This window comes from Diaphorina citri, unplaced genomic scaffold (genome assembly GCF_000475195.1).
Source record: "Diaphorina citri unplaced genomic scaffold, Diaci psyllid genome assembly version 1.1 scaffold500, whole genome shotgun sequence".
Classification (NCBI taxonomy): Eukaryota; Metazoa; Arthropoda; class Insecta; order Hemiptera; family Psyllidae; genus Diaphorina; species Diaphorina citri.
Window position 1 is genome coordinate 109,951 of NW_007377935.1, and position 26,285 is coordinate 136,235.

The 26,285-nt window shown below is 40.9% G+C and overlaps 1 protein-coding gene across 1 annotated transcript; it reads right to left on the reverse strand.

Annotated features, from left to right (window-relative positions):
- Positions 1-2,797: 2,797 nt before the first annotated feature.
- Positions 2,798-20,812, reverse strand: LOC103509470 (prominin-like protein; the record flags this gene model as incomplete). The annotated part of the gene is given in 19 exon segments (XM_026823790.1): positions 2,798-2,987; positions 3,825-3,985; positions 5,386-5,418; positions 5,991-6,318; positions 6,321-6,443; positions 7,118-7,406; positions 9,530-9,632; positions 10,345-10,520; positions 10,998-11,142; positions 11,549-11,702; positions 11,705-11,817; positions 12,659-12,797; positions 13,636-13,792; positions 14,099-14,122; positions 14,484-14,608; positions 15,119-15,283; positions 17,656-17,722; positions 19,526-19,646; positions 20,542-20,812. Coding segments are annotated over 19 exon segments (2,884 nt in total), but the record flags the coding sequence as incomplete, so codon positions are not given.
- Between the last annotated feature and the right edge of the window lie 5,473 nt (positions 20,813-26,285).

A 26,285-nucleotide genomic window follows, 5' to 3' on the forward strand; every position in this document is an offset into this window, starting at 1 on the left:
TGTTTTTTTCCCCCCCCCTTCTTTTTCTTCTTCCCACAACACTCTTCCTCCCTTACTATGGAGGTTTCACAAAAAACTTACTTATCTATTCCGGTCAATGTTTGGACGTGTTGGTTGACTTGCTTCATCCACTCCGGAGATATTTCCATCTGAGATGAGATCGGCAGGTGAACTTCAACATCTGCAGTGTTTTTCCTACTGGCTGTGAGGACAATCAGGTCTAGAGATGAGAGGAACTTGTGCTCTACATTCCACATGATGTATTTACCTGTAAAAATGTTATTTATGTTAACAACAAATGATAAGACCCTAGCAGTTACTGTTCAATCTATAAAACCTCTTAAAAAAAAAAAAAAAAAAAAAAAAATCATAGTTCTGTCCCCTTGTAATACATTTTTCATTTAAAGAGATTTGATAGAGGAACTGTAACTGCTTACGGTCTTATGGTCCCGAAAGCGAAGAGAGAAAGAAGACAAGATAGAAAGTCGGCCGCTCCGAGAACGAACCTTATCTGTTTAGGATAAAGTCCGCCCCGGGGTGGGAATCGAACCCGCAACCTAGCGCTTACAAGGAAGACGCGCTACCCTTCAAGCTAACTAGACTGGCTATCCTTTCAACTCTCCTTTTGAACTTAATCTGTACTTCTCGCGTGAGGCTGTCTTTTCATTTTATTTTTGAGAAAAAAAAGTAATGTTGCTGTGCTTTGAATTTCAAGGAGACTTTTAGTGGTGAAAGTATGAACAAATCAAAAGGTGTGTCCACACATAGTCAACGGCCGTGGATTAATGTGGATCAAACGACCGGTCAACTATGTGTGGACACACCTTAAGGGGTGTGTGTTACTTTTCTTCTTCTTCTTCTTCTTCTTTGAATTCCTAAAACAATCACTAGTCGATAATGATTTTATTTTGATTTCAATTTCACTGACGTGTTCCAAGTGAAATGTTAATGTAGTTTCTTAAAAATAATTTCATATTGCTTATTTATTTAAAGAATTTTTCAAGTCCACTTGACTTGAGGATAAAGCTGTAGGGGATGAGAATAGTTTACAGTGACAACGGACATTTATTATCTAGGAAAACAGTAATCTTTGCGAACTCCAGGAAAAAAAGCAACTAGAGAGAAAAACGGTCCCCATTGCAGACTGTTTTTTCACTGGTGGCATAAATTTTCCAAACTGGCGTCGGACAAAACCGGGACACTCGGGGTTATGGTATTGGAATTTATTGGAAGGATAGACAAATGCAGCATAGATGAACATTTGAAGACTAAAACAAAATTTTCATCATGTTTGAAAAGAATAATTTTCATCAAATAAAATCATCCATCTTTGTCATTTAAGGGAAATATTGAGGATATCAAAACACTTAGTTCAGAAGCTGTTGCCTGGCTACAGAGTTTACCTCTATAAGTAGATAGAAGTGTTATTATTTCTTTGTTTTTGTTAAATGTTCCTTTGTTCTGTATTCTATGTATATCCTTTGAAAAAATAAAACGTCCATACGATAAAAAATGTAAATGTAAATGCAATTTCTTTGTGTTATTATGTCACAACTTTGGTGCTCACTGCAGCATTGTAGGATTTTTCCCAATACATATCTCAATCCTAAACAAACAATGTTTACCTATCATGCTTGCTATGCGCATTTACATGTCATAGCTACTCATTTTCCTCACGAGGCTGAGTGGGCCCCGCAACAGCCAGTCACGGGATCAGCGCATTTACATGTCATAGCTACTCATTTTCCTCACGAGGCTGAGTGGGCCCCGCAACAGCCAGTCACGGGATCAATCAACATTTACATGTCATAGCTACTCATTTTCCTCACGAGGCTGAGTGGGCCCCGCAACAGCCAGTCACGGAATCAATCATTTGCTTACATGTCATAGCTACTCATTTTCCTCACGAGGCTGAGTGGGCCCCGCAACAGCCAGTCACGGGAGCAATCATTTGCATGTATATCTCAATAATCCTAACAACCAATGTTTACCTACCATGCTGGCACCGGTCGCTATGCGCATTTACATGTCATAGCTTATCCAATGTTTACCTACCATGCTGGCACCGGTCGCTATGCGCATTATATTACATAGCTACTCATTTTCCTCACGAGGCAAAGTCCAATGTTTACCTACCATGCTGGCACCGGTCGCATCCAACGTTTACCTACCATGCTGGCACCGGTCGCTATGCGCATTTATATGTCATAGCTACTCATTTTCCTCACGAGGCTGAGTGTGTCCGTGCAACAGCCAGTCACGGAATCAATCATTTGCATGATACAAATTTCTTGACCCCGCCGGGAATCGAACCCGGGTCTCCGAACAGCCAGTCACGGGATCAATCATTTGCATGATACAAATTTCTTGACCCCGCCGGGAATCGAACCCGGGTCTCCCGCGTGCAAGGCGAGTGCAGTGACCACTACGCCATGGGAGCTGACTCATACGATAAAAAAAAAAAATCAAAAATCAAATAAAAATCAGAAAATAGCAAAATTTCTCTCAGAGGACCTATTTCAAATAACCATTAAAAATACATAAGTGGCCTCTGACAGCAAGTAAGGTATATAAAAAAAAATCACCTCTGTGTTGCCTCTGAGTGCACAGAGTGTGTTGCCTCTGAGTGCACAGAGGGGCATAATAAAAAACGACTTAGTTCGCCCCGGGCAGGAATCAAGCTAACTAGGTTATTTAGTTCCTCCAAAACCAAAATTAAATAGGGAGGAACTAGAAGTAAAGGGTGTTTTTAGTCGCATTCTGGCAGGATAATCAAGGTATATTCTATTCTACTTACTTGGGAGCCATGTCACTGAATCTCGGGTCCGCATTAGACCCGGACGGTACTGCGGCCCCTCCGCCCTGGAGCCGATTCCTCTCATTGCGGCCCAGGTGGGCACTGTAGTCTGGATTGAGACCTTCGGGCCCGTAAGCATCTCCGCCACTGGCCCCGTGACTCTGATGGTTCTTCCTCTTCTTCTTTTTGCCTGCAAATGGGATGGATGTAGATATTAATTTAGCCAACACCTGAGAGCAGCCTAAGACGCGTTTCGTTCTTATTGGAACTCATCAGTTAGACATATGTAGCTCTCAGGTGCTGGCCAAGAATTTGGAAGTGTTATTTATACTTCAGAGATGGAAATTGTGGAGAAACGAGAACCTGCGTTTTCTATGTAAGATTTTATTTGTGTTGAGTGTTGTTGTGAGCGCCACATTAATAAAGGATAAAGACCGGTTGCATAGTCGATTTAATTTCCTACACAAAAAGCCCACTCTGAGGCTTGGGTGTTTGGAGATAGAAAAGGTATTAAGTTAGACCTCTCAGAGCCCGTTCCCACTTGTCGTTTGGGAGAAAATCGTGTCGTGTGTAGTGGGAACACTCTTATTAAATAAGAACACTCTTATTGTAGTGGGAACACTCTTATTAAATTATTAAATAAATATTTTAAATTTTAAAACACATTGCCTACAGGACAGTCGAAAAGAAAAAAAAAAAAAAAAAAAAAAAAAAAAAAAAAAAAAAAAAGGAAAAAAAACAAGGGGAAAAGGGAATATTACTACCTAAAAAAAAAAAAAAAAAAAAAAAAAAAAACGGGTAAAACTCACAGTGGAAACGGGATATTACTCACTCATAGCACATCTCTGTGGCCGAGTGGTTAAGAGCCGACTCTCAACACCTGGAGGTCCTGGGTTCGAATCCCGTCCAAGGCGAAAATTTCCTCAACAAATTTTTCCCTTCACGGATAGATAGACATGGATGAAAAAGTTTCGAGGTGCAAAACCTTTGTTTCTTGTTTGTTTCTCTTTCTTTTTGAAATACTTACCCACATTGGACAAAGGTATGTTGTCTCTATTGGCATATGCATCGTATAGATATTCTTCCTCTACCAGGGGACCAGGATATGTTTTACAAATGCAAGAGGTGTTGACTGTTAGGTCATTCTTCCCCAAGCATCCCAGTATTTTTCTACAATATGTTTGCTGGCTTCCATGGCAGGACAATTAGACAAGTGAGTCGCGTTCATAGGAGTTCGTAAGGAACATAATAGTGTTAATAATAATAATAAAAGTGCTTGTTTTTATTCCTCAAATAGGACTGAAAAGTGTCTTTATCCCAGCATTATGCTCCTATTTTTGTAGTCATAGTTTCAAATTACAATGATGAAATTCCATATTGTAAATATTTTAACGAGTTGCTTTCTGGTGTCCTCGTGTTGACCCTTGGACACTTATTCTTAAACCAGCGGTGTTTTTTTTCCACTAATTTCCACCTAAAATGTGCTAGGAAATATTTTTTTCAGGAGGTTGGAATGAAGCTTGTGTATCCAAGTTAAAATTATTTTTTTCAAGTTTAATCTAAGTTGGATGTAAGCTCACACCTACAAACACCAAGGCCTAATTCTCAAGGCTTTACAGTTCCCCTGTCGAACAAAAATACCCCGTTACAAAACTTACAGCACTAAAATATTGTACACCTAATCACAATTGGAGTAGGCAGAAAAGATGAATGGATGTGAATTGAATGAAAATAGTAGGTGAATGGATCATAAGCGTGAATAGGATGAGTTCAAATAGGCCGATGGGTATCAGCGTGAGTAGAACTAAATTGGAATAGGCGAATGGATACCTTGGATATTACTAGCAAGCAAACAGCACTTTTTTTTATTAGAAAAAAAAAAACACGAGAAGCACAAACGCAAGTTTAAAATGGAGAGCTTAAAAGGCGTATATTACCCACCTTTTACCTTCTATTTTTTCCAGTCCAAGCATAACGCTGACACCTACTTCAACCCTAAGGGTGCCCACAGAACGAGGAATTCAAGATGAAGCCGTAAGATAAAAAAAAAACGTACACATTCTTATGAGAACGCGCAGAACGAAGCATTCCGAAGATTCGAGATAAATTTCAGAAACAATGATTCAGGAAAATTTTTCAACAAAAAATATTTTGTTTTCGAGGCGAATTCAATGAGTTTCAATGATCAGCTTGGAAATCTTTCTGGAAAATTCAACCTCGTTCTGCGTGCGCTTCTTTCAGGATTTTCGCCTGGAATTGTTTCCGGATGTTCCGCCTGAATATGCTTCATCTTGAATTCCTCGTTCTGCGGGCGCCCTAATAGCAAAGGTGTATTTTCCTTTCGGAAACAAAACTCAAAGTATTCTAAAATAAATACAATACCAGCATTAAGCAACACCAAGGTAAATACAGGGTGGGTGATATTTTACTTACGGGGGTCCCGGATAATAGTAGGGAGGAGGTCTCTCGTACTCTGTAGAGAGGGGCGTGCTCTGCTGGTATCGTGGAGGTCCTCCGTTGGGGAAGTCCCAGTTCCTAAAAAAAAAAAAAAAAAAAAAAAAAAAAAAAAAAAAAAAAAAAAAAAAAACAGCAGAAATACGCCTCCCACTGAGAACCAAAACCTGAGGAGTAAAACAGACATTGGTTTTATCAAATTTTCAACTGTACAATTGTACATTGAGAAAAGACAATACTTAAATCATTTTCATGAACCTACTAGTTTCTGTGAACTGTAGAGATTTCTCAGGAGAAGGTCCCAAGGTCCGATCAGGCCCGAGTTCCAATGAAATTTCATTTATATAGAAACATAGATTTTTTTCAAGAGGTTTGACAGATGGAACTGTAACTGCTAAGGTCTTATTGTCCCGAAATCGAAGAGAGAAGGAAGACAGGATAGGAGACTCGGGAGAAGGTCCCAGGCTCGAGTTCCAATGAAATTTCATTTATATAGAAACATAGATTTTTTTTTTCAAGAGGTTTGACAGATGGAACTGTAACTGCTAAGGTCTTATTGTCCCGAAATCGAAGAGAGAAGGAAGACAGGATAGGAGAAAGCCAGCCGTTCCGAGAACGAACATTATCCCATCAGGATAAAATCCGCCCCGGGCGAGAATCGAACCCACGGCTTAGCGCTTACAAGGCAGACGTGCTGAAAACCAAGCTAACTAGGCTGGCAATAAACCGGTTTACATACCCGTTATACGGCGACAATATCTTGGAGCAGCCGGACACCACGGTGGCGTTATACACCAAACTGAGCGGCCAACACTTGCCCACATCAAACTCCAAATGATTAATAACCCGTGACACGTAATGGTCTACGTGTTTTTCAAATTCCGACCCGAAGTCGGAGCCCAGTTGTGCAACTAAGGTGGGCCCTTTCTGGTCTAGCATGGTTTGGGCGTGTTCTACTTGGTTAAGAAGGTTATCGACCGCTGTCCTCAGAGAGGAGTGGTTGAACTTGAGATGCTCGTGCAGGAGCGAAGCGGCCGCCTCCAGACGCTTGGACAGGTCGAGCATACCTGTGAAGCTTCTACTTGTTTAAGAAGGTTATCGACCGCTGCCCCCAGAGAGGAGTGGTTGAACTTGAGATGCTCGTGCAGGAGCGAAGCGGCCGCCTCCAGACGCTTGGACAGGTCGAGCATACCTGTGAAGGAGTGAACGTGTTAATGAGGGGGAGGAATGGGACGCAGGAGTTAAAGTGTTGATAATAATGTTGTTTACAAATGCAAGAGGTGTTGACTGTTAGGTCATTCTTCCCCAAGCATCCCTGTATTTTTCTACAATATGTTTGCTGGCTTCCATGGCAGGACAATTAGACAAGTGAGTCGCGTTCATAGGAGTTTGTAAGGAACATAATAGTGTTAATAATCCTCAAATAGGACTGAAAAGTCTCTTTATCCCAGCATTATGCTCCTAGTTTTGTAGTCATAGTTTCAAATTACAATGATGAAATTCCATATTGTAAATATTTTAACGAGTTGCTTTCTGGTGTCCTCGTGTTGACCCAGCATCTAGACCAGCCACTGTAGATCTGACACACATTATCAGGTAGACCTGACAGGCGGACCTGATCAGGTGTACCTGATAGTGCCTGGCCTTAGGGGCACGTCGGCCGCCATACGAGTCAAACCCTTTTCACTTACCGACCACTTGTGTCTCATGGTGCATCTTCATGTACATCACGTTGTTCCTCCTGGCCAGCCACTGTAGATCTAACACACACTATCAGGTAGACCTGACAGGCGGACCTAATCAGGTGTACCTGCCTGGCCTTAGGGACACGTCGGCCGCCATACGAGTCAAACCCTTTTCACTTACCGACCACTTGTGTCTCATGGTGCATCTTCATGTACATCACGTTGTTCCTTAGCGCCAGCTTCAGTTCATTCTGACTGGGCGGTAACTTCTCGATAGTTTCATTTATGGCCGCACTGAGCGCTAGTAGATCAATGCTGGTGATCTTCTCCCCCAGGATATGGGTATAGGCGGGGAAATCTATGTCGGAGAGAGGAGAAGAGGAGAGGCGTAACAGCTGCTCCTGGGCTTCGGGCGTGAGGATTTTGATCTTGTAGTTGACGTGGATGTTCTGACTTAGCTCCTTAATCACCTGGACACATCAGAGAATAGAATAATTGATTTATTAATATTTATTTATTCTTTTTTTTTAACTACCTATAGAAAAATGTGTATTTAAAACAATCAACTCAATATATAAAACATCTCATCTAACGACGAGCCCATTGGCAGTGTTCCCATAGCCGCTGCAGAGTTCCCACGCTGAATCGCAAGAGATATTCTCTGCGTGAGAAATGCAGCGGCTCTTCGATCTACCGACCTCTCAATGAGTCGCCTTCCGATGTCCGTGGTAAATTTCTTCCATGGCCCCAGGGTTTCAACCGAAAATGGAACGAACAAGTAGTCTTCGACAATCTGCTTGTACTTGGTCTTTTTCTGCGACGCCAGAGTTTCGGCCACGCTGCCCGCATGCCGCGCTGAAATTTCTACATGTGATGGGGCCACCGTGTCTCCACATGTCGCATCTCAAACAACACATTTTCCATCCTTCCATGGCACTAGAGACATTCCATCTGGCCTGCGACCGTCATCCCGTTGCAATCCTACTGGCTCCAACACTGATGGAACACCGGCAGACACCAATGCTCTACAGATTATGTCATTTAATTGGGAGTGGCGAGATGCGCTCCAGCACTTTTTACACAAGACAAGCCGTGTGTACCAACAGCTGATACCCGCTCATCGCAGACACATGTGTGAGGTGTAAATGATTTATTGTAAAACATTGTATGAGATGAAAATGGATAGAGGAAGATCGAGATACCGATGTCATCAGAGCTGATATTGAAAGAAAACAAGGACATTGGAATGACATCGAGAGGTCTCTGATCCCTTTCGATATCATTCCCATTTTCTTGTTTGGTTGAAAGACTTCGTACATCGACCCGTCCCATGATGGAAAACTACCTATAGAAAAATGTGTATTTAAAACAATCAACTCAATATATAAAACATCTCATCTAACGACGAGCCCATTGGCAGTGTTCCCATAGCCGCTGCAGAGTTCCCACGCTGAATCGCAAGAGATATTCTCTGCGTGAGAAATGCAGCGGCTCTTCGATCTACCGACCTCTCAATGAGTCGCCTTCCGATGTCCGTGGTAAATTTCTTCCATGGCCCCAGGGTTTCAACCGAAAATGGAACGAACAAGTAGTCTTCGACAATCTGCTTGTACTTGGTCTTTTTCTGCGACGCCAGAGTTTCGGCCACGCTGCCCGCATGCCGCGCTGAAATTTCTACATGTGATGGGGCCACCGTGTCTCCACATGTCGCATCTCAAACAACGCTGCCCGCATGCCGCGCTGAAATTTCTACATGTGATGGGGCCACCGTGTCTCCACATGTCGCATCTCAAACAACACATTTTCCATCCTTCCATGGCACTAGAGACATTCCATCTGGCCTGCGACCGTCATCCCGTTGCAATCCTACTGGCTCCAACACTGATGGAACACCGGCAGACACCAATGCTCTACAGATTATGTCATTTAATTGGGAGTGGCGAGATGCGCTCCAGCACTTTTTACACAAGACAAGCCGTGTGTACCAACAGCTGATACCCGCTCATCGCAGACACATGTGTGAGGTGTAAATGATTTATTGTAAAACATTGTATGAGATGAAAATGGATAGAGGAAGATCGAGATACCGATGTCATCAGAGCTGATATTGAAAGAAAACAAGGACATTGGAATGACATCGAGAGGTCTCTGATCCCTTTCGATATCATTCCCATTTTCTTGTTTGGTTGAAAGACTTCGTACATCGACCCGTCCCATGATGGAACGATTATACATTGATTGATAGTAAAACATTTACGGTGGGTTTCACCGACATTTTTTCAGTCCCTAGCAGGCCATTAAGTTCCATTTGATTTGATTTGTATAGGCTTAACAGGGCTGTTTGGACACGTGGAAAGGAGAGACGAAGACCACATTGGAAAGAAAGTAAGATCAATACAAGTACGGGGGAAGACAAGTAGAGGAAAACCCAAGAAAAGAAGGGTGAATAATATCAGAGGGGACTTGGCGGAGAAGGAATCACAGACGAACAGGCACAAATTAGACCAGAATGGCGACATGTATCAGTAACAATTCAAAAGAAATGACCTTGCTTAGCTTGGAAAAAAAGTAGCAGTTATTATTTATTGTTTACCTGGCGTAGTTGGTTGTTTTCAGGATACTTCATGAGGTCTGCTAGACGTGTAAACTGACGTAGTTGAAGCACGTTGAATAGTGAGGAGTTCTTATGACATGACCTGTGGGAGAGAAGGCCAAAGGATGAGCAGTGTTGATAATCTACCCTAGTTAAGCTCTATTTTATTAATAATAATAGACTCTTGAGTGGAAGGCAACCACTAGGCGAGATTAACGCCTTAGGCGTTCTCCACCACCTAACCCTGAGAGCTCCATTATTATGTGGTCAAATTCTCAAATAAATGAGGATAAAATTCCATACCTCGGCTGGGATCGAACCCACGCCCACCTGTTTACTAGGCGAGCATCTTGACCACTACGCTACCGAGGCAGGTAATTATTATGCTACTTTTTTCCACCAAAGAGATTCCGCCGCTTTGGACGTCCACACTTGCTGCTACAAGCCACCTATGTATTTTCAATGGTTATCTGAAAGATGGCCTCTGAGTGAAATTTTGCTCTTTCTAGATCAAAGAGTCTGTCTCTCGTGTTAAGGGAGTCCGCCATCCGCCATGCACGAGCTTTATGTACGTGTTTCTCGGAAGAAAATGGTTCGTAGCTCCGTGAAAAATTGACATAGTGGGACCGTATTGGTATTGTTAGAAAGCTTATTCTTCTTTTAGTACTTCAGGTAGGTGGGAACGAACTCAGTATTGAACCCTTACAGATTTGGGAACGAACTGGCGCAAAAAAAGGTCAGCGGGAACGAACTGGCGACCTCCCGAAAGCTGAGACTTTAGGGATTTTTATTATTTTAAGATGGACCACACTCACTTGACGATTTCGGACATAACCAGATCCTTGCTTCCCTTCTCCTCTGAATAGAGACTAGCTCCTCCTCCTCCTCCTCTACTTCTATCTTCATCTGCCATACTATACCGAAACTCTCTCGGTAAACCTCGGGGACCTCCGTCATTAGATGTCTCGTAGATCGAATTCAAATCCACCACCTGTGAATAAAAATTAATAATAATTGTCAAGCTGGGGGATATTAAACAGGGAGTAGACCAGCTAAGTCTAGCTGGGGGACTTTGAATAAGAGGGATACCAGCCTGAAATTTCCCTTTTTAAAGAAATAACAAAGGTCAAGTGCGAAGGGCATCCACTCGTAAATTTTTTGTACCAGAAACCAAATCAGCCCAAAGCAATCACACCAAGGCTGACGAAAAACGCCGCCCCGTCAGTAGAAAGGTCTTATAAAGGTCCTGGCTTTAGAGGTGTATGAAAGAGTAGATGAGGTTTAGTTTGCAAAAAAAAAAAAAAAAATGCGAAGGGCATCCACTCGTAAATTTTTTGTACCATAAACCAAATGTCAGCCCAAAGCAATCACTCCAAGGCTGACGAAAAACGCCGCCCCGTCAGTAGAAAGGTCTTATAAAGGTCCTGGCTTTAGAGGTGTATGAAAGAGCAGATGAGGTTTAGTTTACCTGATCGAGAAGCGAGAATATCCGTGAGTTGCCGGGATTCTTGAGGGGTTCACAAATGACACGATCCGCCGTGACTCCAGTGATGAAATATATGAGGGTGACAAATGCTAGAGCCGCCGACGATATGAACATCACCCACACGCCGCTGTAATAAACACAACACATTAGTATAGATTAATCAAAAATCAATCAATCAAATGTCAAATTCTTTGTGTTAAGACAGAGCTTTTTCACAACTTTTGTGGATATCACAGCATTACTAAGGGATATTTCCTTAGCAACCAATTTCCATAATTCAATATTTTTTTAAATGGTAATGTCTCGATTAAAGTAGCCACTCAATTGTTCTCACGAGGCTGAGTGCACCTCGAACTCCAAGCATAGAACCGAAAAAACTTCGACCCCGGGACCTCCGGAGTGCAAGTCTAGTTAGATTCAAACTCGGCCACAGAGGCTACTTCCGTGGTTGTAAAAAAAAAATCCTGTTTTTAAGTGGTTTGATGGAGGGAAACCTTACAGCATAAGGAAACCATACAGCATTTTGTACTTACAGCATAAGGAAGCTGGCTCCCGAGCCTTTGTTACAGCAATCGTCAGAGTAGCCAGAATCTGGTCTGGCACCACAGAATCCACAGAGTAGACCCAGAGACAAACACAGGAGCACTGTGAGCAGAATAAAGCTCACTCCTAGACCCACGTAGTATCGTCATCAGAGTAGCCAGAATCTGGTCTAGCACCACAGAATCCACAGAGTAGACCCAGAGACAAACACAGGAGCACTGTGAGCAGAATAAAGCTCACTCCTAGACCCACGTAGTATCTGTGAACAAGGTGGAAAAACAACGTATAAATATATGTATTTAAATCTCGTTGTTTTGAGCATAGTTTTTAGTCAATTTCAGTCCCTAGATGTTAAGAAAAATTGTAAACGCCGCGCCGCGCGGCAAGGTAATATCAGCAATTCAAATGGAAAATAGAACGTATAAATATATGTATTTAAATCTCGTTGTTTTAAGCATAGTTTTTAGTCAATTTCAGTCCCTAGATGTTAAGAAAAATTGTAAACGCCGCGCCGCGCGGCAAGGTAATATCAGCAATTCAAAAAGCTGAGACTTTAGGGATTTTTATTATTTTAAGATGGACCACACTCACTTGACGATTTCGGACATAACCAGATCCTTGCTTCCCTTCTCCTCTGAATAGAGACTAGCTCCTCCTCCTCCTCCTCTACTTCTATCTTCATCTGCCATACTATACCGAAACTCTCTCGGTAAACCTCGGGGACCTCGTACATACACCATGGCACAGAAGTCCTAGAGAACCCCTTGTAACTTTTGAACGGCTTGAAAATTTGAAGTTTTTTTTTTCAGAAGATAGGAAAGGGCCCATGGGGAATTCGATGATGATGTCAAAATTAAGGTTCGAACCCCGGAAACGGCTCTTTTTGGATAAAAGTCGTAATTTCTCTAGAAATTCCAATGAAAACCCCTACCAGAAGATAGGAAAGGGCCCATGGGGCATTCGATGGTGATGTCAAAATTAAGGTTCGAACCCCGGAAACGGCTCTTTTTGGATAAAAGTCGTAATTTCTCTAGAAATTCCAATGAAAACCCCTATTTTTTATTTCATTTTTGAAATCTTCGTCGTTGCATATTACGTACCTGTAGTGTCCATACTGCTTGAGTAGGGCGTCACCATGGTCTATGGTTCGACTCCCCTGAGCGTCAACCACTTCATGAAATCTGTCCAGAACCTCATTGATGTCACGGGATCCAGATCGGAGCCTTTCCCCTGTCTTGGCTGAAAACAAAAATCGTAAGTATTAATTAATAGAGATTAAATGAAAATTGCCTTTTTTTAGTCGGGGCCAGCCTAGTTAGCTTGGAAGGTTGGCCTTCTGCGGGTCCAAGTTTCCTATACAGAGAGTGCCAGAAAATGAACTGTCTAGATCAGTGATTCCCAAACTGGGGTCCTCAATGAAAATTGCCTTTTTTAGTCGGGGCCAGCCTAGTTAGCTTGGAGGGTTGGCCTTCTGCGGGTCCAAGTTTCCTATACAGAGAGTGCCAGAAAATGAACTGTCTAGATCAGTGATTCCCAAACTGGGGTCCTCGGGGGGCCGTGAAGGACTTCAAGACCCGCGGGAAGATCACATAAAATACAGTAAAGGCACCGCAGAGAGTTCACAATTAAAAAAAGGGGCCGCGTAGAAAAAAAAAGGGAATCCCTGGACTCTAGACGAGAGAAGAAAGTGTAGCAGTGCAATAGTCCTAAATTAAAATGGACGCGGCAAACAAGGGATCAGGAAGAGACCGCCTTAACATAATAATATACAGAGTGTAAAAGAAAATCCATTGTCTAGGACTCTGGGTAGTAGGTAGGTACTCTAGATTCGCTATACCTCTATACAGTGTTAAAGGAAATCCACGGTTTCTCACCTATGTAGGCTGTAATCTCAGCAGAGAGTTCACAATTAAAAAAAGGGGCCGCGTAGAAAAAAAAAAAATGGGAATCCCTGGAGTCTAGATTCTCTATACAGAGTGTAAAAGAAAATCCATTGTCTTGGACTCTAGGTAGTAGGTAGGTACTCTAGATTCGCTATACCTCTATACAGTGTTAAAGGAAATCCACGGTTTCTCACCTATGTAGGCTGTAATCTCGGGGATATGTTCGTCCACCGTACGCTGTATATCCAGCTTGATGTTGTCAAAGGCCCGCTTGCTTTTGAGCACCTCTTGCTCGATGTCACTGGAGATCAGCGTGGAGATGTTTTGCAGACTGGCCGTCACGTTGGGCAACTGTTGGAAGAGAACAGAATAGAGTAATTCCAATAGAATAGAATAAAATAGAACAGAATATACCCTATTTATACTGCAAGAATGAGACTGAAAAGTCCGTTTGCTCTCGCAATCTAACCAAGGTGTGTGTTCAATCATATTATACCAGTGTTTTGTCACAACTATATCACATAATATGAAGCTTAACTTTATATAGAAAAAGCCCACTCTGAGGCTAAGCTTATTCCTACGAATATCACACATGACGTTTTATGGCGATTTATAAGAGAGAATATGAAAAAGATAACTCTTGTCCAGATTACTTACCTTAGGGATATATGTCTGAAGAACCTATGTCCAAAAGCGTCCAAAGTAAAATGCAAGCATGCAATGGTGGGAAAGGTGCAAAGATATTGTTAGTATTATTTTATTTAGTACTTTTTTTACGTCAAAAGTAGCATCCAGGATTTAGATTTATTTTGTCTGTATCCTTTTACATCCATGCCTATTCAGCACGGTTATGTTAGACTTATGTGATCTCTGACATGGTATGGCTATCCTGAAATCCCTCATCAGATGGGCGATAAGTAGACAATCTCCATTTACTTAGGTCTGGGTCAACAAGAGAACACCAGAAAGTTGAACTATTTCATAACACTTGACTCAGAATTCTCACCCTATTGACAATCGAAATAGATAAAGTATGTTTTACCTTTGTGAAGTTGGCTTCCAACGAGAGATCCTTGATATTGTATTTCCTCATAAGATTACGACAAGCTACGTCATTCTTACACTGGTTTAACTTCTGCAGGAGAGTCTGACGAAACTCTGTCAATGCTGCAAAACGAAATATTCGGGGAATCTTAGAAAATAAAATCAAACAATAGCCTATTTTATTTTATTGGGACATATACCAATGTGAGGGACATATTTTAAACTCCACATACTGAGACATATTTTAAACTTCTCTGAATTACACGTACGTAAAATGACATAGGTAACTTGAGGCAGTATTCTAACTTGAGCCACAGGATAGAGGTTTCTTTAGAAAACTCCGACAAAAATCAAAGGAGTTTTTTCTTCACATTATATTTATTTCCTCAAAACCCGATTCCCACAAGAGGCAGACTTTATCCTAAACAGATAAGGTTTATTTTTGGAACGGCTGGCTTTCTCCTGTCCGGTCCTTCTTCCCTCTGCGATTATGGAACGATAAGACCTCAGTAGTTACAGCTCCCTCAATCAAACCTTTTAAAAAATTGATAATAATGATAATAAAACTCTATTACACTCAATTCCTGAAGAAATGAACTATTTGATATTTGACTAAGTACAAAAGTAGTTTACCTATTTCTAGTTGTTCCGCCGTGTCCTGCAAGGATCGGGTCAGACTGTCTATCTCTTTGAGATCATTTCGTATGGCAGCTAGTCCATGGACTATGTTGGTCAAATTGGTGAGGACAGCAGCATTGGACATGGTGCCCAGCCTGTTCTTCACGATTTCACCGCTCGCTGAAAACAATACATTAAAATATCAATCAATCCTGAATTCTTTGTGGTAAAGCAGAACCTTTTCACAACTTTTGTGGATATCACGGGGTACTTACTACCCCACCGGGAATTGAACCCCGTACCTCCGGCGTGCAAACCTAGTGTGATACCTACCCACTCGGTCACGGAGGTTGCCTCATACGTTAAAATAAACATACCAGTTGTACGGGGACGTTAAATCTCAAAAGAAATAGAAAGTAAAAAAAGAAGAAGGAAAAATGGAGTTTGCCCCAAACTTTGATGAAGAACCTGTGTCTTTGTGCGAAGCCAATTCAATTAATTTATTTTTATTTTAACATACAAACTGGGCGCATTTATTTTGATAAACATGTTTTCCCAAGTCAATATCTGACTTCTAAGAAAAAATATGACAATCATAACAAAAATAAACACCACACAAACAAAGGCAACTTAGTATCAAACAAAAACAAAATTGAAGTCACACAAAGACAAATTAATATCATACAAAAACAAATAACATATCATTCCATATCATATTCCTGTTCATATCTTAATTCAAACCGTTTCTCAGAAGAAGAATTGTTTCTCAGAAACAACTGCACAAGCATAATGAACTCAGCAATTTCATACGTGCTAAACATAGCAAATTAGATCTCAATTCTCCATCTTCATGGTTTTGCACTTGCTCATATAAACATAAACACATACAAATTAAATTAACCAATTATCCGTTTACTACTGGACTGTGTAAACTGTACTTAGCAGATTGGGAACACATTAGACGGTGAAATACAACGCCAGGGAAAATCGAAAAGCTGATGATGTAAACTTTGTTATGGCCGAGGCCAAAATCAGTCAGAGCTTAAATTAGGGTTTAATCCATGAGGTTTAAACTGAAACCCTGATTGTGGCTCCAGGTGCCCCAGGCATTAAGGGTTGGAAGGAGGAAAACCCCTTTTTTTGGTAGCCTAGTTAACTTGGTTGGTAGCGCTTCTGCTTCGTAAGCGCTAGGCCGCGGGTTCGATTCCCGCCCGGGGCGAATTTTATCCTGAACGGATACTGTTCGTTCTCGGAACGGCTGGCTTTCTCCTATCCTGTCTTTCTTCTCTTTTCGACTTCGGCACGATGATGACCTTAGCAGTAACAGTTTCCTCTATCAAAACTGAAAAAAATGTCTTTGATTTTTTTTTTTTTTTTTTTGATATTTTAGATATTTTGGCGTTTTGACCAACTCACACCCGCCCGCCTACATCGGCGCTAGATTTATGCAACCCGACTGACTTACTCATGCAAACATAACTAATGGTTAACATAGCTAAATTATTAACAGTTATGTCAGCGGACTGGATTCCTCTAATGATGATGTATTAGACATTGTCGAACTGAAGTGTTTTCCTTCCTAGACCGGATCATTATACTACTATGTATTCTAATTTGGTATTGGTATAAGTAGGGCCATCGGCTTTAATAAACGCCCTTTGTCACTGCGGCCTGGTTAGATCTTTTGTGACATACGATTCTACTTTAGAATAGAATCTTCTTCTTCTTCTTCTTCTTCTTCTTCTTCTTCTTCTTCTTCTTTCTTTTTCTTCGCCTCTTCTCGTGTTCATACGGGGTCGGAGTTTTTCGTCAGCCTCTCAATCAGCTCTGGGGTGATTGCTCTGGGCTTCCTCTCCAAAAATTTACGAGTGGAAGCCCTTTGCACTCAACCTTTGCTCCTTTTTTTAGCAAAGGGAAATTTCAGGTTAGGTTAGAATGGAATAAGAAGAATAGAGACAGAAAAAAAGGAGAAGTAGTAAAGGAGAAGAAGAAATGAGAGAAAAAAGAAAAGCGATAACAACAAAGAGATTTAGAAATTTAGAGGGCTCCTACTTATAAGGCAAAACATTTCCCAGAAATGATTTAGTAACTTACTGGTCAGAGGTCAGATGAGTTATCATAAACACAAAACCCAGCTCTTATCAAGAGTAGCGTGCGTGAAAGTCAAATAGATTTCCAAGGCGTACCAGTGTAAAATGATGATAAGTGTAGATTGAGCCATAATTCAGGCTCACATACCGAAGCTTTTGGCGAAGTGAAACCTTTGTTACTAATTTTTCCGAAGTCAAAGTCTAATTTTTATGGACTAGATGAGGATTAATAGTAAAAAAGGCACTTAGTAATGCTGTGATACCCACAAAAGTTGTGAAGAAGCTCTCTGCTTTACCACAAAGAATTCGTGATTTGATTTGAGTTTTCGGAGTGAAGAGATGGAAAGAATATACTTACACATTTCTATTCTGTACTTTCGAGTGTAAACAGTTACCACCAAAAAAGACATTACTTCAGTCTGATTCTAGCAGTATAAATGAGGTGAATTCTATTCTACATACCTTTGAGAATCTTCGTGATGGATCGGTCAAACTCGTTGAAGTTGTTGATCAGTAAATGATTCACCTCCTGAAATTCAAAACCAAAAAGAAAACATCAGTCAGTTGCATCACACACACGAAAAAAAAGGCCCTGATGAAATCTGCATAAAGAAGAGAGGTTTTATTAGGGTTGATTATACACGATCAGTTCCTTAGCAGCAAAACCCACGTTTCTCTTGGATCATAGTCAATAGTATGTACAATGTACATACATCGTCCTTACAATGAATACAAATAGATGTTCTTCGATTTTTAAACTTTCTTTTCTATCTCAGTGTAAACATAGAACCAGCCAGCCTAGATAGCTTGGTTGGTAGCTCGTCTGTCTTGTAACAGCTAGGCCGGGGGTTCGATTCCTGCCCAGAGCGGATAACGTTTTTTCCTGAACGGATAACGTTCGTTCTCGGAATGGCTGTTTTCCTTCCCTCTTCAATTTCCGGACGATCAGACCTTGGCAGTTACAGTTTCCTCTATCAAACCTCTTGAAAAAAAAGTCGGTCCACCACACCAGCTTTAGAACAGGTACATAGAACTTAGATACATATCTTCATTATAACCATCGCTACTCAATGGAGCAGTTGCAAATGGGGTAAAAATTATTAATAAATGGTCGATTTCTATGTAACAAGTTGTGAAAAATCCAAATCTGAGGTCAAAACTCCGAAAAAATAACTGTAAATCGTCGAAAATTCAATTTTTATTTTCCGTTCTAATGAAAGAGTTCAAAGATGTGTGACGTCAGACTTTACGCAGTTGTTTTTTTCGTCCGGTACTGCGTAGAGTCATAAGTCGGAGTGTCCGAGTGGTATGAAGTGTGGTCTTTAAGAAACTGCTGAGCGGGTGGGTTGGGGGTTCGAATCCCACCGTGATCATTTTTTTGTACATAATTTTATCATTTAAAAATATTTTATGGATAGCCATAGTTACTTTTTTCATAATTTTAAGAGACATTTGATTTGACGTCATCGTGTACGGGAGCGTATGCCGTGACGTCAAAGCTCACGATTTACCGGTATTTTTTAAATCGATTTATCTCGGGATCTAGAAGTCGTAGAAGAAAAAGAAAAATTCCGTTGTTCCTCATTTGTTCTGCTCTTTGACTTGGAAACTTCACCCACGTAAGCGCAACTGTTCTATTACAGGGAACACTTCCTCGCCGACTAAATCAAATTAAGGTAACCTCTCATACAATGGGTACTATGGTTAATCGACAACCTCTCTACCTCTCTTGATTAGACGTTAGTTTTCTCCTCTCCATGCTAACAACAATATTGCACATTACCCTAGTGGTTGCGGTTAGGTCATATTACACCAGAACCTATGTATTATTCAATGGTTTTTTTATACCCAGACTTGTCTTATGGTTTTATGACTTGTAGGTTGTTCAGTTTTATTGTAGCTATCGGTTTTGTACTTTGTATACCTATATTTTTGTACTCTTTGAGTCATTAAATTGAGACACGATGGGTTTTCATGGAGAAGGAAAAACTGTGACACGTCACAACATCGCGTAACCACTGTATCGGTCTGAATAATCATTACCATTAGTCTTTATCGCTACAATGGGATAAAGCTACTTTGAAATCGATGTAAACTTTGTACGCCATCGCCAGCCTTGAGTATGTAAGCCAGCCTCGTTAGCTTGGTTGGTAGCTCGTCTGCCTTATAAGCGCTAGGTAGAGGGTTCGATTCCCGCCCGGGGCGGATTTTATCCTCAACGGATAATGTTCGTTGAGGATAAAATCTTTCAAAAAATATACCGTCTTGTTACTCACTAACTCACTACCTATACAACATGACCTCTTAAAAACCTCTTTAAAAAAATACTCACCACTTTGGTGTTGTTCACATAGAGATCGACATCTTTCAGACTAGTCCTCAGCTCCTTGGCTAAATTATGAGCCCCCTCCTCCAAGTTCTCATTGGTAACGAATGAACACACGACACCGAATCTGAGGGAAAGAGAGGAGAGGAGAAAATTAACTATTTGGCCAGCTACTCACTATCAGGTAGACCTGACAGGTACACCTGATAAGGTCCGCCTGTCAGGTCTACCTGATACCTGATGAGCACACACACTAACCCCTGACAGGCGGACCTGTCAGGTCTAGGTCTACCTGATATTGAGTGACTGGCCTTTGAGAACTTCATAAGTTCACACCAAATTTTAAGTCTCTAGCTCATACCGTTTTTGAGATGTTTTGTTTAAAGTCCCCCCCCCCCAAAGTCTCTCCAAAGGAAAAAAAAAAAAAAAAAAAAAAAAAAACGGATGATGACTTTGGTAGCCTAGTTAACTTGGTTGGTAGCGCTTCTGCTTCGTAAGCGCTAGGCCGCGGGTTCGATTCCCGCCCGGGGCGAATTTTATCCTGAACGGATACTGTTCGTTCTCGGAACGGCTGGCTTTCTCCTATCCTGTCTTTCTTCTCTTTTCGACTTCGGCACGATGATGACCTTAGCAGTAACAGTTTCCTCTATCAAAACTGAAAAAAATGTCTTTGATTTTTTTTTTTTTTTTTTTTAAATTTTTTGAAACAACTGCTACATCAGACTCGTGTGGTCTGTGTCGTAACATGCCCATCCCGTAGTATGTCCGTCATCAGATGGGGGATAAGAGACACAATACTTCTCATTTAGGTGCTTTTTTTTTCAATGATGGGGATTCGAAACCAGGACCTTCTGCATGGCAAGCAAGCGCGTTACCACTGGCCTAACCGTACCCCCTTCTCAGCTAGATAGAATGTAACAGAAAATCCACGGCAATCGAAATGGGAGTGCATTTTTTTTTTGTCAATGGTTGGATTCGAACCCATGACCTTCTACATGGCAAGCAAGCAAGCAAATACTCACGAAATAAGCACGGTAAGCGCGCACAGGAGCATCCCGTAGGCATGCCGCTTGCAAAAGTCATAGCGCTTGTCGAACGGCTGCGTCCGGGCGCTACACCGCCCCGTACACCGACAGCAACAGAACAGCAGGCCAAACACCGGCATCAGGAGGCCGAGCAGGGTGAAGGCCAGCAGAACGGCCAGCGTCGGGCCGTAGTGACGCCAGTAGACGGTCCATTCCGTGCGGACGTCGGCCAACTGGATCGTGTTCCCGTCGACCACTTGCAGGAAACCTGGAGACAGGGAGAGAGAGGAGGGAAAAGGGTTAAAATGAAAGTGGAAAAATAGGACCTGAAACAAAACGTTCAACTTATTGTTTCATTACAAATTTTCATCAGTAAATGGTTTCTTCGAATTAAATTGATTCCAAGGGCAAGGAATCCCTAGACCCTTGTTCCTTTACTATTACTTGGGATGGGTTTTACCAACCTTATTTTTAGCCCCTAACAGCCTGTTAGCTTAACAACCCTTTTAAGCCTATACAAATCAAATGGAACATAACAGCTTAACAGGCCTTCTAGAGGCTGAAAAAAAAATATTGGTGAAAATGACCATTAGGATATAAGTTAAGCCCCTACACCTAAGCCTCAGATTGGGCTTTTTGTGTAAGGGGTTAAGCTGTCTTCAAAAAGAAGTGAACCTAACAAAAAATCGTCTCCACGAAATCTGGAGCACCTTGTAGTCCCCCCCCCCTCGCATTGTTCCCACTTCCTTATTACTTCCATTCCAGATTCCAGTCTAGCATTCCACGGTACAAGGGCAACCCTAGGTTAGGATACACGTAACACCAACACCATTATGATACTAAACGCTGTAGCTATGGAATTAGGTATCATTTACATACATTCTAAAATTTCATGTTTCAACCTAACGCAAAATAATAATAATAAAATACCGACAGCAACAATTACCTCTGAAACTAATCACAGGGTATGAAATGTGCTATTTGAACAATGATTTAACCTTCCTCAAAGTTACGCATGAGGTGTTAAGCCTTAGTTTAAAGCTAAACTTAGCAATGTTAGCATATGAGATTAGTTAAGCCTTACTTGGAGTTACCATCGGATGAGCTTTAGGAAAATATCAAGTGATGTGGACCATGCAATATACATATTTCTGAAGTATCTACATATTTGTCGAAAATTTATTCCTTTGTAAAAAAAAAAAAAATATCGATAACCTTTGGGAACATCGGAGCCCCAAGTTTTGACTTAGCCCCCAAAATCAATTAGTTCGTCCCTTAAATATTCATCCACCCTCCAAAGAGAATTTGACTAATCCTTCCGGCAACTCAACCTCCATTCTTTGAACTTTTGACCTCTAATCTACATCTAATATTAAATCTTCTCACATCTAATTATCATGGGAGACCTACCATATTTCATTAGGTAGGAGCTCATTTAATAGGTGCTACCTTACCATAATTATGTGAACCTGAGCGCTACTCGAGTTTCTCTCGAAATGCAATCAGTGTGGTGAATTCATACTCCAAATCAGTACGGTTAATTCATACACCAATCAGTCATCCTGTGATACCGGTGATAGACTGGTAATAATGATACTGATAATCATGATTCTGATAGCGAGATAACTTCCTGAAACTGAACCTGTATCCTGAGATCTCTATTCATATTTTCCAATTTCCATTAATAATTAAGGAGCGCGGTAGCGCTCCGCCCCGCCAAGTCAAGAAAGTTTGACCGCGCTACTAGAGATATTATACGCGACAGGGAAGGAAAGAAAGGTAGGTACTACGTGAAGGAGGAGCACACAAATTATTAAGTGAATAAAAGGCGGGGTACAAAATTGATTTCTAATCTTTTTTGGGGTGGGATGAAGGTTTGTTTATTTTTTGTGGGCACTTGATTTATTTTGGGATTATAGAATAGTCCAGATTATAACTAGAACCTCGGTGTATAAATCATACATAATTACATACCTACATAATTTTTTGCTGAAATTCATAGATCGAACGGCTTTCCAAGCATCGAACAGCTTTGTCTACCTACTACTAAGTGGGATACCTTATTTGTTAGTTGTGATATAAAAACAAGAATATTGTTTTATCAACTTCCGTTTATTCCTTTTAAAAAAATCACATTGTCATCCAAGATAATGAGGGAAAATCTTTCAGCATTTCTTCTTTGCATGCTGTGAAATACACCCTGTGTAATGAAGGCACTTCTGACGAAGCCTGTACCTAAAATACTCTGGAAGTAATGGTACAAGGTACAACCAAGTACTTTGGAAGTAATGGTACCATCAAGTACTGTGAAAGTAATGGTAGCACCAAGTACTAACGCAGTCTGTCAAGTAACTACAGTACTGTCATTGACATTACTTTCAAGTCACTCAACCGGGGCGGGAAGTGACTTGAATTGTTGAGGAAGTATATTAAAATATTAACGAGCCTAATAAAAACAGCACCATAAAAACTATCATTATTTTTTGATAGCAATAAAACAAATTTTATGACAATATTTTTGGCAGAACAAGTGTTATGACACGTTAAGCCATTGATATTAAAATAGCAAATCAAATAATAATTTTTGTCAGCCTCTCAATCAGCCCTGGCGACGGGTAATACCTCTTATTCTTCGCTTTTTCCTGTGTTCGGACGGGGTAGCCGTTTTTCTTTTCTCAATCAGCCCTATGCCTATAGCATGGCAAAGCCTATGACGGGGTAATAGTGCTTAGTGCTTATTTATACTGCTCGCATAGGACTGAAAAGTCCCTTTACTTCAGCAGTAGGCTACTACTATTATTGTGGTAAAATTCTCAAATTATATTGAGGATAAAATTCCATACCTCGGCTGGGATTGAACCCACGCCCTCCTGTTTACCAGGCGAGCGCCTTGACCACTACACCACCGAGGCAGGTATAAATATATCGAACATGTTCAATAAATAGGAGTAGGAGATTTAATACTGAATTATTTGTGGGGAAGAGTTTCTTCGATAAATAAATAATTAATATAAGATTAAAGACTAATAAGTGTGCTTAATAAATATCAACCAATTAACCATATTTTAGGATCAAGGATGTAAAATGATGTCACCATTGGCATAAGCGTAATAATAATAATAATAAGAGATAATGATTAGGTGATTCATAAATATAACTGGGTATTTTTTCAAAACTTAATCAATTCTTTGTAAGTAATCTTGTGAATTTGCCAGCGCCTGTGATTGATTCTTCTGGAATAGGTATTACCTACTCAGCAGCTCAGCACGTGTAATCTCATTGTTGTTTGTTCTTTGAAAACTTGAAAGGAAAAATATCCATCAGTTTTGAAATAAATAAATTGTTGATAATTTACTTGAGCACATAATACTCTCTAAAAATTGATGATTTCTTTTAATTGGAAAACTCCCACTGTCCAAGTTCCAAGATAACCCTTGAACTCGCTCTTATTTTGAAAGACGCCCACACAAATAGATAAAGTTAGGTAAAAGATACTTCGTGATAGGTAGGTGCATCAAAATCAAAAGGTAATCTACTAATATTAGGTGACACTGTTGTCAGATACTTCAAAATCTACAGCTGGATGACAAACAGCAAGAGCGAGAAAACTCTCAAATGCAACAGTTCAGACAGCAGATATAAAAGAAGGGAAAGGAGAGGGAGAGAGAGGGAGAGAGAGAAAGAGGAGAGAGGGAGAGAGAAAGAGGAGAGAGGGAGAGAGAGAGAAAGAGGAGAGAGGGAGAGAGAAAGAGGAGAGAGGGAGAGAGAGAGAAAGAGGAGAGAGGGAGAGAGAGAGAAAGAGGAGAGAGGGAGAGAGAGAGAAAGAGGAGAGAGGGAGAGAGAGAGAAAGAGGAGAGAGGGAGAGAGAGAGAAAGAGGAGAGAGGGAGAGAGAGAGAAAGAGGAGAGAGGGAGAGAGAGAGAAAGAGGAGAGAGGGAGAGAGAGAGAAAGAGGAGAGAGGGAGAGAGAGAGAAAGAGGAGAGAGGGAGAGAGAGAGAAAGAGGAGAGAGGGAGAGAGAGAGAAGAGAGAGGAGACACAAAGAAAAAGTAGAGAGAGAGACAAAAAAAGAAGAGAGGGCTGAGTGAGAGAAAGAGAGAGGGAGAGAAGAGAGAGACACAAAGAGAAAGGAGAAGTGGAGGAGAGAGAGACAGACAGAGAGAGGGATTAAGTGTGCGAGAGTGCTGAGTGAGAGTTCATATGAATATTATTTCGAATTTTGCAAATCCTCGTTTGGGATTTTTCCATCAGCATAATATTTCCATCATAATGATCATAAATGTGAGAGATGATAAGCTTCCGGTCTGGTGGTTTCGCGTTCTGGTCCGGGGGTCGCGGGTTCGTTGCCCGGGATCAAAGGATTGCCGTTGGGAAATGGATTTATTATTAAGGAGCGCGGTAGCGCTCCGCCCCGCCAAGTCAAGAAAGTTTGACCGCGCTACTAGAGATATTATACGCGACAGGGAAAGTAGCCGTTTTCAGGTAGTTGTAGGGGGACAACTACAAATGATGGAAGAAAACGGATTGCGTGTGTGTGTTGGGGCATGAAAGTAGACCAAGTTGAAAAAAAATTTCATCAAAATCGGTTAAGTTTAGCCGGAGATATTTGACTTTAAAAAACGTCAAATTTTTCATCTTTTCTGCTGCTTCCGCTTCTTCTTTGACGTTGACCGCTCTACAGCCTAAACCACTGGACCGATTTTGATGGTTGATGGCTCATTTTTTTTCTCGTGAGTGGTAGGTGTGCCTTTTCATATTTTCAAGGCCCCCAAAGGGCCCCTTCGGCCCTAAATTTGATAAAAGAGTGACTTTTAGGGGAAAAATTCTAAATTATCGCTCGAGTTGATTAATAAGGAAATTTTGTAGGTACTGCGTAGAGTCATAAGTCGGAGTGTCCGAGTGGTATGAAGTGTGGTCTTTAAGAAACTGCTGAGCGGGTGGGTTGGGGGTTCGAATCCCACCGTGGTCAATTTTTTGTACATAATTTTATCATTTAAAAATATTTTATGGATAGCCATAGTTACTTTTTTCATAATTTTATAGTTGAAAAAATAAAATAAAAAAAATCTGGTGTGAACATCACACAACTTTCCTTATCCTATTGAATGGTGCTTATTTGGGTGTTCTGTTGTAACATTTACAATATTCTCTCTTTTTCATTTGCTTTCCCTTTTATATTTCTTTCTCTCTATATATATATCTATCTCTTTCAATGTCTTTTATTTGCTTTCCCTATCTTTCACATTTTTTTTCTCTCTTTCTCTCCCAATGTACTTTTACCTCCTCCCTTTTATTTCATTCACTTTCTTTTGTTCCTTTCTCTGAAATTCTCTTTCATGCCCTTTTCTCCAAATAGAGCAGAAAACCTGAAAAGACGAGGTCTGTTTACAATAATAAGACGACCTTGCCCTTCTGGGACAAAGGGACTTTTCACATCATTCAAAAAATGTGCTTCTACAAAAAGGTACACTAAATTTTATAACATGACATTAAATTGAACCACCAGATCCGAAAACCACTGCTCTGGTAGGCCAATACTTTTATTACATTTGGAGGCCGATTGGGCTTTCGAGGGCCTCCTTAGAGGCCCTTAATCTAAGTGAATTCCACATTTCTACACAGCTCATTAGCTATTGGTCGATAGGTTCACAGGCAGGTAGGTTCAGGGATCTTATAGGTAGCACAATAAGCCATTATGGATTATTCAAAGACTTGGGCTGTACCCCTATATTTTGATTGATTTT